This window comes from Clinocottus analis, unplaced genomic scaffold (genome assembly GCF_023055335.1).
Source record: "Clinocottus analis isolate CAN_PGR_092001 unplaced genomic scaffold, fCliAna1.0.p SCAF_20, whole genome shotgun sequence".
Lineage (NCBI taxonomy): Eukaryota > Metazoa > Chordata > Actinopteri > Perciformes > Cottidae > Clinocottus > Clinocottus analis.
The window spans coordinates 15,335,812-15,354,403 of NW_027175932.1; the positions used below are offsets into that span (position 1 = coordinate 15,335,812).

Genomic DNA, 18,592 nt, shown 5'->3' on the forward strand with positions numbered 1-18,592 from the left:
GGCTTATCAATTATGCAAATTAATAAATGATTACATGGCCATGTAAATAAATCACAGAACCAAAGACAGAGATGCCGTTTTTAAATTTGTAAACACTTTACATCATTTTCTCGGAGAAAGATTCTGTGTTCAGAGAAGATGAAATGTCAAGAAAATGCCTTCATTTTTCAGCTTTAGCTCAATATTATCTCTTTAGACTTGTGCTTTAGGACAATGGTGCCTCATTATAGAGAGAGCTGATATTGTTCTGCGAATTGATATACATACATGGGTATGTTTCATATGCAGGTGCCTTTAAAACGTGAATTTAAGAAATTTTGTAAAATCGTGAAAATGACCTCAGACCTCAGGGATTTCATCTACATGGCCAAAAGTATCAGGACACCCCTGTCGACTCACAGCAGAACTTATCAGCCAACATCAGTGTTGGACCTCAACACACATTGTTTAACAGGAAAAGCACAGACTTAAAGCTCAAAAGTAACTGGTTGACCAAGCGATAATTAAACAATTTACACATGGAAGAGAGGGGTTGAGACTTGTAAAATATGTATTTTTCATTTAATTTCCATTGAGACGGATAAGAAGGTTTGTTTGGATATTGTATTAGAAGACATAACTGTATGGCATCTGCAGAGCAAATGATCTCTGGCTAAGCCCCCTCCCCTGATGCTACTCCAGCAAGCTGTCAGAACTACGTCACTGAGAGTAACTGCACTGCCTGAACACATATTCAAATTTTTGGAAAAAGGAAGAGGTCATTTCGGAGAGAAGCAGACAGAAGGGTCTGCACTATGCATTGAAAAGATATAGTATCTAGAATGACAACATGTTTAAAGCTAAAGCGTCAAAGTAAACCACCACATCACCTGGAGATCCAAACAAAGAAATTAGGAAACAGACTGCATTCGAGGGCGGGACTTAGCGAAGGGTCAATTGAAGACAATGTTCTTGTTTTGTGTGAACTGACTGAGAGGGGGCATGAAAACAACAGTGGGCTGAGAATGGAGCTTTGTGGAAGACCACAATGAGAACAGGAGTCAAGAGCTTGTATATGTCCAAAACACCATTTTTATAACGCCTTCAGGCCTTTTAATATTGTGTCTTGAATCCACAAACTTTTGTGAGCCTTTATTCCTGTACGTTATGCATTACTCATCATCAGGAACTCTTCTGTAAACCTGTGTTTCCTCTCCAGCTGGCTTCTTCTTGCCCTATGGCACAGCACCCAGCACAAAGGGAGCCTTGATGTTCAGTCGGTCCCTTTCAGCTTCCTCATCTTCATCGTAGGGCTCATCGTCATCATCGTCCTCTACATCGCTGTGGTGGGGGGTGGAGTGGACGGAGGCAGAAGGAGAGGGGGGCACTGAGTAGGGCCGTGGGTAACGGAAACCCTCGGTCTGTGGAGACAAAGGCGTCACTTTTTATGGAGTAAACCGCAAGATGTCCTGCCTACCAAGCAGCTTCCTGTTGGCGTCTGCATCTCCTGCAGAGGAACACATTGTCCTCCACTGGTGCTGAAGGCTTCCTAAGCAGCTGCAGCATCAGAGATCTGGGACTTTCCTTCTCATTCGTTCTTCTGCCTACACTTCATGCTCATTCAGTCCTATTTACTAATTTCTTCCCTTCTTTCTTTTTCTCTTTTTTCCAACCTTCGTTCCTCTTTTCATTTGTTTTTCTTGCATTAGATTATATTCATTACCCCATCTTTCTTCTCTTGTGTTGAATTCCTTCTTTGATTCATCCTCTCCTTCCTCCAATTTTGTTCCTACCATCCTTATCTTTCTCTCTCCTTGTTGCTCCCATCCTCCAGTTTCCCTCTTTCTTTCCCTTCTGCCCCCTCCTTCCCTACTACTTCCCATCTTTCCCTCCTTTTTCCCCCCATCTTTCTTTTCCTTTTCCTTTTTAGCTAGATGTTATAACTCTAGCATAAGACATGTTAATGCCTACTAAAATGTAGTGTAATTGAAATGAAAATGTGTGTTACAGCTGATCGCTGTGTGTCAGACACCAGCCAGAGTCTTAATTCATGTCGACAGGGATCAGCATCAACACACTGCACCAGGATGTCTTGTCATTCATCCAAATGTTAAGCTGCCAATTACAGTCTGACAAATGTGGTACAATCCAAAAGTATCCACACGCGTGTCAGTTAGAACATGAGAAGGATTCCCGTGTGCATGCATGACATGTGCAGTGAGAGGAAGACTGTGCTCCATGTTCTCACACAGACAGCAAAAGATGCGGCTCCGTTTGTAATACCAATTAAATATTATGATGAATAACAACCCAAATGTGTGAAAAGTTAATTACAACGAAAACTCTTGCTCCATAAACACAGCAGCCTTACAGGCATAATCACACCTTCAAGCTGCAGAATGTGAGGCAGCAGACTGGACCACCGATTTCATGAATGGGGGCACATTTGGGAAATGAGTACAAATGTGAGACTCTTTATTTAAATGATGTCTCTGTACATTATTAGAATGACTGAATGGCAAAGAAACCACATGAAATATTCTAATATGAATCACTTGCATAGCAGTGGACATGGACATGTAAAAGACCCCAACCCAGAAGATAGCCAGATGCAGCCAAGGCACCTCTTTGAATTAACTTACGTAGATTTTAAGCACAACCCTACATGTGTGCCATTTCTATTGTTAAAATGTTGTGACTGGATGACTGTGGACCCAGCGGAGGTATTCATTCTCTAGTTCAAACACTTCCTCATAAACGCCCTCATTCTCTTGTACAGCATTCCTCACCTCCAGGGGGGCCATGGGGTCAATCTTGAACTTGTCTGGGAAAGCTTTGTTCAATGCCAGATGGCGGGCATGTATGTAGAACTGCAAATCACAAGTCAGCAGGGATGTCAACAACTTATACAATTTTGCATGAAATAGGAGGGTCACAGTTTTTGAACACAGTTTTCAAAACTCTACACACTTATCCCATGACTTTAACCACAACCTGCACAACACTGTGGATTTACAGCACTTTGTTCAAATGATATCACACTGCTGTTTTGCAGGTGATGTGAACTGTTTAGCTCAGGTGACTGTTGGTAGTGCAGACTGTAGTTAGAGTTTTGCACATGTGACTCCAGTTGTGCCCACTGTCGTTTAGCGATCAAAAAAAACTGTCACATCTATTTGGTGGTGGCGCAGCAGAAACAGACCCGTCCCAGGTATCTCCAGTCCAGCAGGTCAGACAGCCTCTCGGTCCGGTTCCGCTGGATGACGCGCTGCCGCAGAGATTGCTGGCAGAAACTGAACATGAACTGGGTCAGCTGGTTACATGACTCCTCCGGCGAACAGGACCGTCTGTTCACGATGTAAACACCTGATAGAGACAGTGAGGGACAGGAGGGGAGTGTAGCACACAGACGGACACTCAGGTATTCCTCAAAATAATATGGCTTTTGGCGTTTTGACACGAGGCAGACTGATCATAAGACAAGATGTGAGTGTGTGTTTGCGTGCATGCGTGTGTGCGTGCGTGTGTGTGCGTGCATGCGTGTGTGCGTGCGTGTGTGTGCATGCCTGTGTGCATGTGTGTGCGTGTGTGTGCGTGCATGCATGTGTGCGTGCGTGTGTGTGTGCGTGCATGCATGTGTGCGTGTGTGTGTGTGAGTGTGTGTGGGCGTGCATGCGTGTGTGCGTGTGTGTGCGTGCATGCGTGTGTGCGTGCGTGTGTGTGTGGGCGTGCATGCGTGTGTGCATGCGTGTGTGTGTGTGCGTGTGTGTGCGTGTGCGTGTGTGTGTGCGTGTGTGCGTGCATGCGTGTGTGTGTGTGCGTGTGTGTGTGTGTGTGCGTGCAAGCGTGTGTGTGTGTGCGTGTGTGTGTGTGTGCGTGCATGCGTGTGTGCGTGTGTGTGTGTGTGTGTGTGTGTGGGCGTGCATGCGTGTGTGCATGCGTGTGTGTGTGTGCGTGTGTGTGCGTGCGTGTGTGTGCGTGTGCGTGTGTGTGTGCGTGCATGCGTGTGTGTGTGCGTGTGTGTGTGCATGTGTGTGCGTGCATGCGTGTGTGCGTGTGTGCATGCGTGTGTGTGTGTGCGTGTGTGCGTGCGTGTGTGTGCGTGTGTGTGTATGTGCGTGCATGCGTGTGTGTGTGCGTGTGTGTGTGCGTGTGTGTGGGCGTGCATGCATGTGTGCGTGCGTGTGTGTGCGTGTGTGTGTGTGGGCGTGCATGCGTGTGTGCGTGTGTGTGCGTGTGTGTGTGTGGGCGTGCATGCGTGTGTGCGTGCGTGTGTGTGCGTGTGTGTGTGTGGGCGTGCAAGTGTGTGTGCGTGCGTGTGTGTGTGTGTGTGTGTGTGTGTGCGTGTGTGTGTGTGGGCGTGCATGCGTGTGTGCGTGCGTGTGTGTGCGTGTGTGTGTATGGGCGTGCATGTGTGTGTGCGTGCGTGTGTGTGCGTGTGTGTGTGTGTGCGTGTGTGTGTGTGGGCGTGCATGCATGTGTGTGTGTGGGTGCGTGTCCACACCATAGGCCGCAGGGTCTGACACGTGCTCCTCCATGAAGCAGCCGAAACCAGACAGGTTGGTGGTCACACTGGGAATGCCCATTACAGTACATTCACCTGGGGGAAGACAGCACAGCTCAGGAAAGGTACCGTAGGACTGATCCGGCGTCTGTCAGTCTGACGATGGGTGAGCCTCTGGGTATTTGTGGGGTTCCTGTGTAGCCAAGAGGTCTCTGGGCCAAGACGTCCTTTTCCTTCTGCTCCTCGTTGTTAAACAGTCTGATTAGCAACTTGAGATGTGAGACGGCTTCAGTGTTGAGAGACAACGAGAACGAAGCCAGACAAAGTTTTTCTTCATAAGACATCTCAGCCAATTCGTTCATCCTCTTTAATTTTTTTTTAATACTAATTGGACTACAAACGAAAACCTGAACATGATATCGGAATATAGTGCCTCTAGACAACATGTGAATGCAGAATCAGTCTACATAGAGTTAGTTGCTGTCATTGGTAATCAGGTGACAAAATACAGCATCTAGAAGGTCGTGACCTGTTTGGGCAAGCTGATTGCATGTTCACTAATGTGACTTGATCCCCGCATAAAGGAGTGTGCTGATTTGTAGACAAAGCAGCTCAATTGTAAACCAGCAGGGTAAACTGCATGTACAGCATATTTGAGTTTAAGTCTACTTACATAAACTGCTTGGTTGCAAAGCCTGCACTGAATATAGAGGTTGCTGCTCAAAGTATGTGCCATGCATTAGTAATGCAGCACAATATGCAATGTAAGCCTACAATGTCCTCCAGGGTTCACAGGCGTACGGCTGCCTTATTGTAAAGTGTGCTCTGGATGTACAGGAGGATCCATCCTCACCTCTCGCGGGTGCTGTAGAGATCTGTGCCACTGTACTCTGTGGTGGAAAAACTATTTAATATTCCAATGATGCTTAAATAAAGAACATTGATCAAATGAATTTGTCTTCGCAGTATATCGTTCTCTGCAGAGAAGGTTCAATCATCCTACAGAGTGCAGTGCAGTCTGAGGGAGGAAGAACCTAGAGTGCAGGGTGTGTCTTTCTTATAAGGATGGGGGAAGGATTAGTCATCACTAAGACATCGATACGCCAATGTCTAATTGACCATGCTGTGGTTAACCATCTGCATTCAGCCACGTGGTCACAGTGGAAACGCCTGAGCTCAGTGGAGATTCTCCATCACAACTTTAGGAACAAAACACATCAGTGTGTGTTACAGTGAAAGGTTACCAGGTGTGTATCCCCATGGCTCATAGTAGGAGGGGAACACTCCAAGATTACAGCCACGGACAAAGTCCTCATAATCCATCGGCAGCAGAGGACTGGTGGAGGACAGGAACTCAGGGTGGAAGATGATCTGAGAGGAGGACCGACAGTTTTCAAAGCTTTAGTCACCGCTGGGACTTGTCATTAGTTGCAGTATGTGAAATATTTGATTCACTTCAATTTGCTGTGGAAATTCATGGTTCCTAGAAGATGAATTTGAATGTTTTGGTAGTTTTCAGCTACTGCAGCCATTTTGAATTGTCATTGCTGGGTAAACACAGGTGTAATTAATATCCTTCATTCTGGCCCTGTTCGGTTTAGGTGGGTCGGAGCCCCGGTAGTGAGCATGCTAGCTCACTGTGGCCGTGACACTGTAAATAGAACGGGATATCAGTTACACATACGATGACTTTGCCTTCACCTCCTAGTTTAAACCCTGTGTTCCCCAGTCCCAGTTTGTCTGAGTCCTCTGTGTCTTACGTTGCAGTGATTTCCTAGTCCTGAATGTTGTGTGCAACTTCATAGAGCTGCTAGCACGGCTGCAAACTCCTGTTTGAGTATTTCCGCAAAATGCTCTTTACTTGTTCGCATGAAGCACTCCTTGTTCTGACCTTGTCAAACCTTGTTCTCCATCATCACCTCAGACATGCCTGAGAACTTCCCACAAACTGACCATTGAACAAATCACATTGATGATGAACATATAACAGCTTTCAGGATGTTGTCTACCTTCACGCGGTCGTTCCTAGAATTGAAGAGGCCGATGCGTCTGATGTTGGAAAGGATGGGGTCTGTAGAGTCGTTCAGCATGTTGTGAGTGGTCACCGGAGGGAGGCTGTGTCTCTGCAAAGAGTTTTTTTTAAAGCGGAAACGGGTCAGTTTGGATTTTTAGTGGGATGGAGTTCTTAATCGCCACATTTCCGTACTTGTGAATTTTTAAATATCATGTTCTAGATTAGAATTACATCATCATAATGTTAGTTTAAAAAGGTGCAATATGTAAGATGTGGCTGGTATTTTATTTATATTATTATCAATAAATTAACTCACATGATTAGCAGGATGTTAAGAGGTTACAGTGTTGATGTTATGTCACATGCATAGAGCTTCAACACTACACTGCATCTTTCACCCATTCAAACACTGAGGTATTGATCAGTGCAGGCATTATTTAAACCTAACGATATCCGATTACTGTCTCACATCACAACACGAAGCAAAAGCAGTGACCCTTTATTTTATTTGATTACTTCCTTGAAAGGAACTGTTCCTTCCCTGTAAGGTTCCCCAGGAGAACTAAACATTAACAATATGGAAAACAGAAATGTTAATCAGGAATCGCTCTCCTTTTAGTGAGCCGTTTGTTTTTCAACGTGCAAAAATGGGAAAATTGTCTGCAAGCAGTTCAATTCAACATACGCAGAGAGAAAGGCCAGCTCTGACTCGCTGCTCTGCTCTGTGGACTCCCATGCAGTCATCTTCGGGCTGCTTTAGTGGACTTGGAGCAAGCCATGGTTCAACGTTTTGTAATAATGATGCATTCCCAAAAATGAGATTTAAAAAATGTTCAGGGAGCGTAGACAATGCAGGCTCCATGACATCCTGAGTAGAAATGGGGTGGCTGAACTTAGCAAATAGTCGATCCTTCCGAAAAGTAGGCAAGCCTGGACTGTGTTTCTATAGTATCCATCCCAGAATACAAACACCCAGAGAGGACGAGGTTGTGGATCTGTGCAACTCAAATTCCACCAAACCTCCTTCTGCATACAAGGATGTTGAAGGATGTTGGATCCATAGTCCCCATAGTCCCTGTGTAAAAGTGCCCTTGAGCAAGACACTGAACCCCAGTTGCTCCCCGGGCGCCTCACGGCAGCACACTGCTTCTTCATCACTGAGGATGACTTCAATGCAGAGACCAATTTCCCTAAGGGGATTAATAAAGGATCATTTCTTCCGTTCTGCTTGTCTGGGGCAAGTAAGTGTGTTTAGGCTAAGTTAAGTTAAATGTTAAGGAGAATGCTTCATGCAAGTAAAAAAAAAGGCGTTATCAGCCAGTCGCTGAAACGTTCTTGTCAGAAATAGAAAATATATTCCTATAATAAAATAAATAAAATCTTGAGGGATTTCTTAGCTTACAAAGCACACAATGAGTATTCTTTCCTCAAAGCCAGCTGACTCCATTCAGTCAATAAACTGGCCGATCAACGTCAAACACTTTACAAAAAAGAAAAAGTTTCATTCTCAATCATTCACAAACCTCTCTCAGCGAGTTGCGGACTTACCACATGAACTTTAATAACGTTACCACGATAACAAGCCACATTCTGCTGTGATCTCCTGAAGCCATCACACATTTCAACCTGTTATCCTCTCTGCTGCTGCCAGTTGTCATTTCAGTACAAACCACAATTGGCCAAATGGATCTTCTTTTTCTCAAAAACACATTTTGTTAAATATATACTAAGTCTTCATAGTTAGTTTAAACAGTAGAAGCTCCGGTACCTGAGTGGCGTAGATGGCTCTCTTCATAATGGTGAAGTCGTCTTGATCCAGAATGGAGTTCATGTCAGGGATCATCCCTCTGAGAATAGAACAAACAATAAACACGAGCATTGAACATGCGTAATCATCATCAGTGTTGATGTACACAGTCTCAAACCACTGAAGTCTCCGTTGACTTACTTTAGCAGAGCATCATACAGCCTTTTACCAAACTTCTCCTTCACAGTATGAGCTGTATCCCTGTGAAAGTCAAATAGAATCTTTTTTATTTACCATGTTGCCCAAACTCATGAACTTCACCAGCACGTTTAAGAAAAACCAACAATGATGTCAAGAGCAAATACTGGGGCGGACATAATTCACTTTCTGTTAGGATGACATCAGTGGGCGAGATTGTGAGAGACCATCCAACGTGCTAAGGTCCTATTGTTAGCTTGAGAGGTCCTAAAAGGTTTGGAGAAAGTGTGGCATTTCCAATCCAAACCTATTTCCTCTCACGGTTTCCTAAGTGCTGGGTTCATGTTAAGGCTGGAAGAGATCATGAACATGGTGACATTAACTTTCAGGAGTGGAAGGTGAAAAGCGCTCCTTTACCTCAACCTCCTTCTCTTCTTACAGACAACAGTCATTATTGACATGACCACAAGAGCGTGATGTATTGTTTCCCAGGTCTCCCAGTGGAGATGCTGTGAGGCCAGCAGACCAGTTTGTGGTATTGGACTGTTATGTAATCAATATGAGAATCAATATGAGTGCATACCAGAGCTGCTTGCGTACTGCCTGTCCCTTCAGGGACTCCACATTAAAGTTGTTGGTTTTAGCTGGCATGATGAAGAAAACCACCACTGTCATGTCATTTCTGTGGACCTGTGGATCGAGAGCAGTGGAGGAACCAGATGGATTAGTCTGTTGAGCAGGGATGAATGCTGGAGAATGGAGACTAGTCCTGTCTTTTGACAAGGTTATAATGCCGTTGTAATCAAAGCCATGGCTCCTCGATGGGAACACCCCTAACACACATTTCAGGAGGATGTTTTTCTAAATAATCGTTTGAAAATGCAAACTAATCTTCTTCAGGGTTTACTGTTTACCATAAATACCCTTTTTTCAAACAAATAAATTAAATGAAACATTTATTTTTTTCTTTTGTATTTTTGTCATGTGCAGATATGTAATTATGATTACTGGGTAACTTGTATTTTCATAATGCCCAATGTCGAGGTCCTATTTAATCATATCACGAGACCAGTGTATGTGTGTGTCTGTGTGTGTGTGAGTGTGTGTGTGTGTGCGTGCGTGCGTGCACTAGGGCCGTCATAATAGTGTGCACTGGACCAATTATAAGTACCTTTTACAACTCGTTCTAATTATTTTGAAGGTATACTTTTTGCAACTTTTGCACATTAAGTGCACACAACATCAGAGCAAAGGCCTCACCCGCAGGAGGTAGTTGAGTCTGGACAGCGATTCAAGGAAAATATCAGCTCCCTTATTGGAAAACTCATAGCGTCCAGCGATGAAGAAGAAGAGGGTTTTGTCCAGGTTGAAGTCCAGATGACTGCCAGGAGGAGAAGAATTACAATCACTGTCCAGTCAAGAAAGCATCATTACCTTTTTCTAAATGTAACGAGACAAAAACTATTTGAGAGAACCTTAATAAAACAAAAGAAGGTAGCTCACAACTACATTAATCAACTCCACCCACCCGTAAAAGTGTCCTCTGACAAACTCCTGGATGCGGGCCTTGCTGGTGGAGTGAAGGTTCTGAAACTCGTGCATGGCTGAGAACTTCTTCACATTCAGCCCGTTTGGGGTCACCACATCTGGGCCATCGACACAGCAGATTGAATGTATTTATTGTCATGTACACAACAATCATAGATATCAGGCTCCCTCAAACAATATGTATTAAATCTGTTCCAACATAAGAGTATAATATACATTTTGAATAAAAAATTGCAAAATGACCGTAAATAAACCATTTTGTGAATCTGATGTCTGGATCTGGACAAATAATAAATATTACTATGAACTTCTTAAACAACGAATTGACATCATTCTGACTATTAGAGACAATACAGCTGTAAACCCTGATCTCAATCTTTATAATGATAATATCAAGATCAGTCTTCACTAACAGGCCATGCACCACTGTCTTTCAAAGTAGCTTGTAATTAAACCTCTTTACTGTTTACACCAAAAACACCGTTGATCATAAAGAATATTAACATGTGATTCATTAGATCAGGTGAGTTCAATGCCATGATGAATGTGGCTCTACTGTCTGGAAGGAGGATTTCATCTATACAGTTTACTGGGTTCCCTTTTTATGTCATAATGTGACCTGAGAGTTTAAAGAACACATTTACTGTATGTGGTTGTGGTCTAAAAGGGGGGATTGTCGTCAGTGAACACATTGATAGTGGAGTCAGTGTTTGCGTATCCTAAAACATGAGACCCATGAGCTGAGGAGTATGTCCCTCAACAGCCCTCTGAAACCCACCGGTCACTATGTACAGACCTAAGTCAAGGTTGTTCTGATGGGTGACTGCTGTGATGGACAGAGGGTGGTGGGTGGGGGGGGGGGGGGGGCGCTCACCACACATGTGGTGGTTGACCTGTGGGTCAATGACTTCAGGTTCAGTTCCTTTACTGGTGAGATCTGACCCCTAAGTTCTCCTGTATACCACACCAAGGCCCTCGTGTTTCCAGTCGGGTGTTTCTCTGTGTAGGAGTCCCTCATGGACGTGCCAGGTGGATATTGGGTAAGGTGGCGTATCCTCTTCTGATCTCCATATTTATGTCATGCATGACATGAGGAGGGCGGTGTGTCCTTGGCAGCACAATGGAGATTCCTTTAAATCCTGATTGAAAACTTTTCTGATGGGTGTTGACTTTAATTGAACCAGATTCAAGAATATTATTACTATTTATTTCTTAAACTTTACTGCAAATTTTATTCAGTTTTTTTTTTATTGTTTAAATGAATGTTCTTTATGGTTTTTAAATCTTTTGCATTATGTTTTGATGCTTTAAATGGTTTTAAGTCAAGCACTTTGAATTGCCTTTTTATTGAAATAAACCTGGCTTGCCTTACAATGCGGCTGTCTGTGAATTCTGTCTTTCAGCAGGTTGGTGGAGAGGCAGAGATGTACTGAATTGTTGGGTTCTCATCTTCATCACTGTTGGGGGGGACATTGATCCTCTCAGGTTTCAACAGGGCTTTGGCCTCATCAAACGACTCCCGGCTGGCTTCATTCCCTTGGACTATGAGCTTTCCTTTGGTGTAGTATGTGATGGCACACCGAGGGTCAAGGTGTGGGTCAGCTTTGTCAAGGTCTACAAATGTTTAATCTGAGCCAACGCTATCACTGGATACACATGCATAGTTGCTGCATGGTAGATTCCCAAAGGTCGATAGGGTCAGTGATGAAGATGAGGTCTTCTTCCTTCCTTCCTTCTTTTTGTTGAGCCTCGACAGTGAAAGGAAGCTCTTGGTTTTCAAACGGTGTCTTCCTCTTGTGTTTACCTTTTAAATTTAGTTGGGTATTCAATCTTCCTGCTGAGAGATATGATGTTCATATTTGCCTGCTGCCACTTCTTTGTTCTGAGGTGGGATGATGGCTTGAAAACTGCAAAATGTAAACTGATGTACGATGTCCTGATTTTGCTCAACTGCATTTGACAAACTATGTCTTGGGTCTTTTTTGGCATACTAAATGGTCGGTAGTATGGACATTGGAACGCACAGTCTGTGGAGTTGAGCGCAGTGAAAAGCGTTCCCACCTGGCTTCCTGAGCAGCATGTGGCTGGCCTCCACAGCCGTGATCTGGGACACGGTGGTGAAGACGTGCGCACAGTGCACCGCTGCTCTCTCCAGGCAGTAACGATGGTAGATCTGCCTCTCTCCCGCCTCCTTGTCAATGTTGAACTGCAACACACACACACACACACGCACACACACACGCACACGCACACGCACACACACACACACACACACACACACACACATACACGTACACACACACACACACACACACACACACACACATACACATACACACACACACACACACACACACAGGGGACGGGTCAATACTGTGTAAGAGGCAAATATTTCATGAATTCTCATTTGGAAACTTGCAGGTTCCAATCAGAAGTATTCACAAAAACATAATTCAAGCAGTGAAAGTATGAACATTTCATTTTATAGCAGATTTTCACAGAATAAGCCGAGCTGGATGAGTTAGATTGGCGTGGCATTCCTATCTTTCTATATTCATGCTGATGGCTTTTGAGCATCTTCATTTTAAAGGTCTCATTACTGTGATATTTTACTTTTATTAAATGCCTTTGAGCAGCTAAAAACTATAAATCATGAGTCATCTATAGAATGAATGTGACAAAAGTTACATTTTAAAAATAATGTTATCATGTTGCTGCTTTATGTCAGATATTTACATTTGGTCCTCTCGCCGTGTTGACAAATTATTCTAGTTTTCTCATAATCATATGTGCCGATACTAATTATTTGAATATTCCAATAGTTTTGACATTGTACCCCACTGTTAACCCCAGATTAACTCTTGTGATTTTACCGGGCTGTATTTGCCTTTTTTATGTGGGAGCTTCCTCTGATTGCTACGATCAGCAGCTGGTCACAACGTTTCTGTAGTAACATGAAATATGATGTGAGGACAGAGTCTCTGCTTCTGTGTGGATAAGTATGCTCAGTCGATGTTGACAGTGATCCTCATGAGTCACTGCCAGTTCAACCTCAAAATGTTTTGGTTATCTTCTCACAGGAGGTACAACTAGTCACAAGAAAACAAAGAACAGATGAAGGGTTCAAACCATCCCATTTAATGTAATGAATTCATTTTGTATTCATTTGCAAAATGCATTTCTAGTACTGTGGTTTCATTTCTGCTTTGTTTCCTCTATCCAGGCTACATAGTGTCAACAGCTGAAAATGCATATTGATATGAAACCTCTGGACTTCCTGTTACAAATCCTTGTCTGTCAGTTATCCATTCAGCAAGTGAGTGGCCTTTACCTCCATCCTGACCTTCAGGATGCCAATTACAAACACCACCCTGAGCCCCAGCACACAACTCAGCATCACTAATGATGCTCTAAGTGGATGTAAAAGGCTGCGTTTTGGGGCTTGAACCTTTGAATGTGAAGACAAATCTGATGAAGCTGGTGAACACAACAATGTGTGCATGTGTACAAAAAAAGTATATTGCTATTGTCATGGTTGTGGATTTCAATAAGTTGTTCATGTGAACAAGCAGAATGTGTAAAGATCTAATAGTTAATATATGATAATCACTTCCCATAGGCAGCATGGTAACATCTGGTGGTTTGGGTTTTGGATGAAAGTGGAATCCTACGGGGACTTCACGTGTTGTTTTGTGGGTCGAGGAGTTAAAGCTACACTTCCTTTTCATAACCCGTAAATGAATGTAACTATAAATGCTTAAATTGCACCTGAAACTGTCAAATAATCATACAATTAAAATTGTTCCTGGAATGTTGAAGATACTTGTTTTCAGCCAGCAGCCACATTATGACCAACACTTGAACCCAAAGTCCCTTTGTCATCTTTAAAACTACTGGCTGCTTAATGCTAAAACAACATTGTGACTGTATGATAATCCTTTTCGAATGTCTCAACATACACAAAGTCATCATGGCTTACACAGCATCATGCAGGGCAAACCAGCTGAGTGTTGTTGGATGCTCAAACAGCGCTGGGTTGGGCCCGCTCTGCAAGATGTTCACCTCACTGCGCAATCTTTTCCCCAAAGCTTTACATTACAGTTTTTTTTATTGCTAAACGACAGTGGGCACAACTGGAGTCACATGTGCAAAACTCTTACAGTCTGCACTACCAAGAGTCACCTGAGCTAAAGAGTTCACATCACCTGCAAAACTCATTCCAAGCAACACAACTCTTAACACATGGCTCAACACACGCTCAGTGCAACACTGTGCACAACCCTCACTGAGATGACACACACTGTCACTCACAACACACTGAGAGGAAAAACACTAGCACCAAACACCAACACAGAAAATACAAACTTTTTTTATCTTTACAGTTTGAACAATTTTAGTAACTTCATACAAAGTAATATTTTCTTCAAAGAAAAGAGTGACATTCTTTTTCCAAAATGAATCTTTCTGAGCTCTACCTATATATACTGTAATATATATATATATATATATATATATATATATATATATATAGGTATATATACTGTAATATATATATATATATATATATATATTACAGTATATATAGGTAGAGCTCAGAAAGATTCATTTTGGAAAAAGAATGTCACTCTTTTCTTTGAAGAAAATATTACTTTGTATGAAGTTACTAAAATTGTTCAAACTGTAAAGATAAAAAAAGTTTGTATATATATGTATGTGTATGTATACATATATATATACATATATATATGTATATATATGTATATATATATAGCTATAGATATCTATAGCTATATATATATCTATATATATGTATATAGATACAGTGTATATATATATATAAAAAAAAAAATATATATATATATATATATATATATATATATATATATATATATATATATGTGTGTGTGTGTGTGTGTGTGTGTGTGTGTGTGTGTGTGTGTGTGTGTGTGTGTGTGTGTGTGTTTACTAACAAGTCTAAAACAAGACACCTGCTCAGCCTTCCAGCTGAAGTTGCAGTCAGCAGAGTTTAAAGGCACGAGGCTGAACTCTCTTCTGTTTTGAATGTGTGTTCACAGTTTTGACAGCAGTGTGTTAGCGTTTGAACAAAGTGCTGTAAATCCACAGTGTTGTGCAGGTTGTGGTTAAAGTCATGGGATAAGTGTGTAGAGTTTTGAAAACTGTGTTCAAGCAATGAAAAAAGAACTAGAGTTTGTTCACATGAGCTGCTGCTGTGCAGACTGGAGTTAGAGTTTTGCACATGTGACTCCAGTTGTGCCCGCCGTCGTTTAGCAATCGAACAAAACTGTAATACTCGTCACTTTACAAAAGTGCAACACCATGAGAAGTAGATACTTCAATAGAAACCTTTATGATTTGTTATTAGTAGTTGGTGCTTAGAGCTGCTAAAAAAACTCATTGTGCAACAATGTGTGTGTGTGTGTGTGTGTGTGTGTGTGTGTGTGTGTGTGTGTGTGTGTGTGTGTGTGTGTGTGTGTGTGTGTGTGTGTGTGTGTTTGTAGCAGATCTGACTTGGTACAGGCAGATACTCAATATCAAATGATTTAAATGTGTTCTAAAGTCAAATACACAGTTTTTCCAATCAACTGCACCCCGGCGATCCATCCCTTCACCCACAGTCAATATGTATCCTCTCTCACTCCATTATTCTCTAGCTCGATCAATTCATCAATGTCCTTCAAACATTTCTTCAGTATCTTTCCCGTGTTTGCTCAAATTAATCATTCTGTTATGCTAGAGGGGATCTCAGTTGCTAATTCCACTCATTGAAATGTTTTCTTTCTGTTTGTGGTTGAACATCTCGGAGAGTTTGTGCTTCAAGAGAGCGTCGGCCTTCCAGAGTCTGCTTTTACTGCCAACGGGGATCAGTGGTGAGCGAAGTCAGCCTTCAATCAGAGGATCGACAGCTCCACTGGTGCATGTTGATGTGTCCTCCGGCAACGCACTGAACCCCAAATGTCCTTTACAGCTGTGTGAATGTGTGTGTGTGTGTGTGAATGTTAGCTACTCCTGATGGGCAAGTAGCACCTGAGCCACTGCCTTCAGTGAAGTGTAAAGATTGTAACGCCCTTTAAGGCAAATTTGTAATTTGTGATTTTGGGCTATATAAAATAAACTGAACTGAATGGAATTGCATGAATGGGTGAATGACAACAAGTCGTGTTAAAATACTTAAAGTGGTCGGAAGACGAGAAGAGGGCCATAGAAGTCACCTCCCTGGGCCTGCTCTGTGACTATACTTGTTACCCTTTGGTTTCAGTAGTGACAGTATGTGCACTATGGCCAAACTCAGACCAAAAGTTCCTCTTCCGTGTGCCGGTCATTGATTACAATTCGATGAGCAACTTGAGAAGCAAGAATGGATTTGGAGTTGAGAGACGATGTGTACGACCGGATTGTTTCACAGGAGGGTCAGAGTTGCTCAGTTTACATTTGATCATTAGTGTGTCCTGCCTCTACTGCGCTCCGTCCCTGCATCCAACCACAGCCCACCCCGATGGGATTCGTCTGCCAGATTACAACCAGAATGCTTCTTTAGACCAAAATGTTTTCCCGTTGCCTTCAGGTTCTGCATGTGTGTGTTGATAGAGGTTACTGGATGGAAAACTATCCCGACCACTTACCTTATCCAGGTTGTTGTAAAAGTCGGCATTTCCAGCACAGAGATATCGCCCCAGCAGGGTGGCGTGGGTGGTGAAGATCGTTGCCATGGGGATCTTGCGGGCGCGAGACAGAATAACGCCTGGTCCTGCCTGCCACTCATGGAAATGACCAATGACATGGGGTGTGTCTCCCAGCTCGTCTGTCAACTGGAAAACAAAGTTGGAAACAGCGGCGGTTAGCGACGACAACCAGGTGTCTCTTTTGTAACCATAAGATGATAGCAGGAGCTGAAAGGTTGAGATGTAGGGGACGGACTGATAAGCAGTGTGCTTAACACCAGCGGACCTCTTTGAAGAACCAGGCGATCAGGGAGCCCAGGATGAGAGAGTCGTTGGCCTCTCGGTCGTGGTAGGGCAGGCCTATCCTGCAGGTCTCCCACAGGTCCCCCTTCCAGCGGTCCAGGTTCCAGGCTGCAGAGCCGACGTCAAACAGGATCACAAAGGGGCTGCCCTCGATCAGCCAGCGGCCAAAATGAACCTGCAGCATCAACATCAGCAGAGGAAGCCCGGTGAGAGCGCTACCATTTTCAAAATCAGTTTTCATAATCTATTTCTAGTATGCACTGGAGACATATTGGGATACGAGCGCCACACGGCTGCTGGCAAGTAACGGTGGTAGAAAAGGTTCAGTGTGTCAGCTTAAGGAGAAGAGGAATCCCTCGGGCTTCAGTGAGCTCTGTTCAAGTAATCATATGAACCCCAAATAACTTCTAATACTTGTGTTATTTTATATGTAATTTTTTCAGAATTTATTTATGAAAAGATTTTTTTAAAACCATACCATATTTTGATCATAACTATGAACATCCAGCATGATCTGAGCAAGATTTTCCCAAAATTGCCTGGTGGTTACTGCGCTGTTATCCTGCTACAACCTGTCACACCAGAGCCCCGGGTGGGATTCCCGGGCACGCTGGGACTGTGGTCCAGTGTGTGGCGTTCAGGCTCCCCGTGATCAGCTGGGTTCCCTGAAGGTTTCCTCCCACAGGTTCACAGACGAAACCAACAAAGTCTGAAACCAACACTGGCACTGACAGTTGAAAAACCTCTTACTTTGATGTTCTTTAACATGTGAATTTGCTTCTCAGGTGAAAGCCTTCTTTACTTTCCAGTTATAGTGCCTCACACTCATTTTATAAGAGAATAATATAATGTCGTGGCCATCTCACGACGCCAGAATTAACTGTATTTAAAAATACAGGGCAAAGACAAGGCGTTCATTTTGTAAAATTAGTACTTTATTTTAAAATTTTCTTTTCCAAAACCTTTTAGTCATGTATTTTTTTTACATTGTTAAATCCATCCCTTATTGTAATTGAAATGAGACAAGAATATTTATTTTTGATTAGACTATTTCTAATTCATCCAGTTAAATTTAAAAACTGATAATAAAGATTGTTGAGATATAATTTCATTTTTTCTTTATTGTATTTGACAGTCAGTTGTTGACTTCATACGGATGTTGAAAGAATTGCTCCTTCAATACACGTGGGACGAAATCATAGCGCGAGTTGGACATTATTGTGAAGCACCGGATGAAACGCATGAGGCCACTCCCCCGCAGGACAACCCCGAGGGATCATTTTGGGAAGTTTGGCATTTAATTCAGAAATGTTCTGTTTTGAATGCCGCTTCTGGGCTCCGCTTCATGCGGAGCCCAGAAGCGTTTCATTTTTCCTCAAGAGACATTTCCTTGTACGCGTATCTTAGTTTTATTGTTTATTACAAATATGTTTATGTTAGAAAAATTCACTCGACCCCTCAGAGTAAAATCATTAAAACAGGAACATTTATTCGTTGCAAGGACGGAGCAGAGTCAGAAGCACAACATGATAGACAAACTGCATATCCAAGTCTGCTCAAAGAATGAGAGAAGCACGGCCTTCTTAAATAGCTGAAGGTGATCAATACACCGAGGCCAC

The 18,592-nt window shown here is 42.9% G+C and overlaps 1 protein-coding gene across 1 annotated transcript in view; it reads right to left on the reverse strand.

Moving 5' to 3' along the window:
* Window positions 1-1,214: 1,214 nt before the first annotated feature.
* Window positions 1,215-18,592, reverse strand: part of gys2 (glycogen synthase 2) — a 21,618-nt gene continuing 4,240 nt past the window's right edge. Inside the window, exons 3-16 of the mRNA XM_068586759.1 lie at window positions 16,957-17,148; window positions 16,632-16,817; window positions 12,052-12,196; window positions 9,971-10,088; window positions 9,703-9,823; window positions 9,026-9,132; window positions 8,446-8,505; window positions 8,266-8,344; window positions 6,493-6,606; window positions 5,728-5,854; window positions 4,484-4,579; window positions 3,182-3,345; window positions 2,769-2,849; window positions 1,215-1,400 (exon numbers count right to left, since the gene is read on the reverse strand). Coding sequence (XP_068442860.1) covers window positions 1,215-1,400; window positions 2,769-2,849; window positions 3,182-3,345; window positions 4,484-4,579; window positions 5,728-5,854; window positions 6,493-6,606; window positions 8,266-8,344; window positions 8,446-8,505; window positions 9,026-9,132; window positions 9,703-9,823; window positions 9,971-10,088; window positions 12,052-12,196; window positions 16,632-16,817; window positions 16,957-17,148 — 1,776 coding nt within the window. The remainder of the gene's footprint in view (window positions 1,401-2,768; window positions 2,850-3,181; window positions 3,346-4,483; window positions 4,580-5,727; window positions 5,855-6,492; window positions 6,607-8,265; window positions 8,345-8,445; window positions 8,506-9,025; window positions 9,133-9,702; window positions 9,824-9,970; window positions 10,089-12,051; window positions 12,197-16,631; window positions 16,818-16,956; window positions 17,149-18,592) is intronic.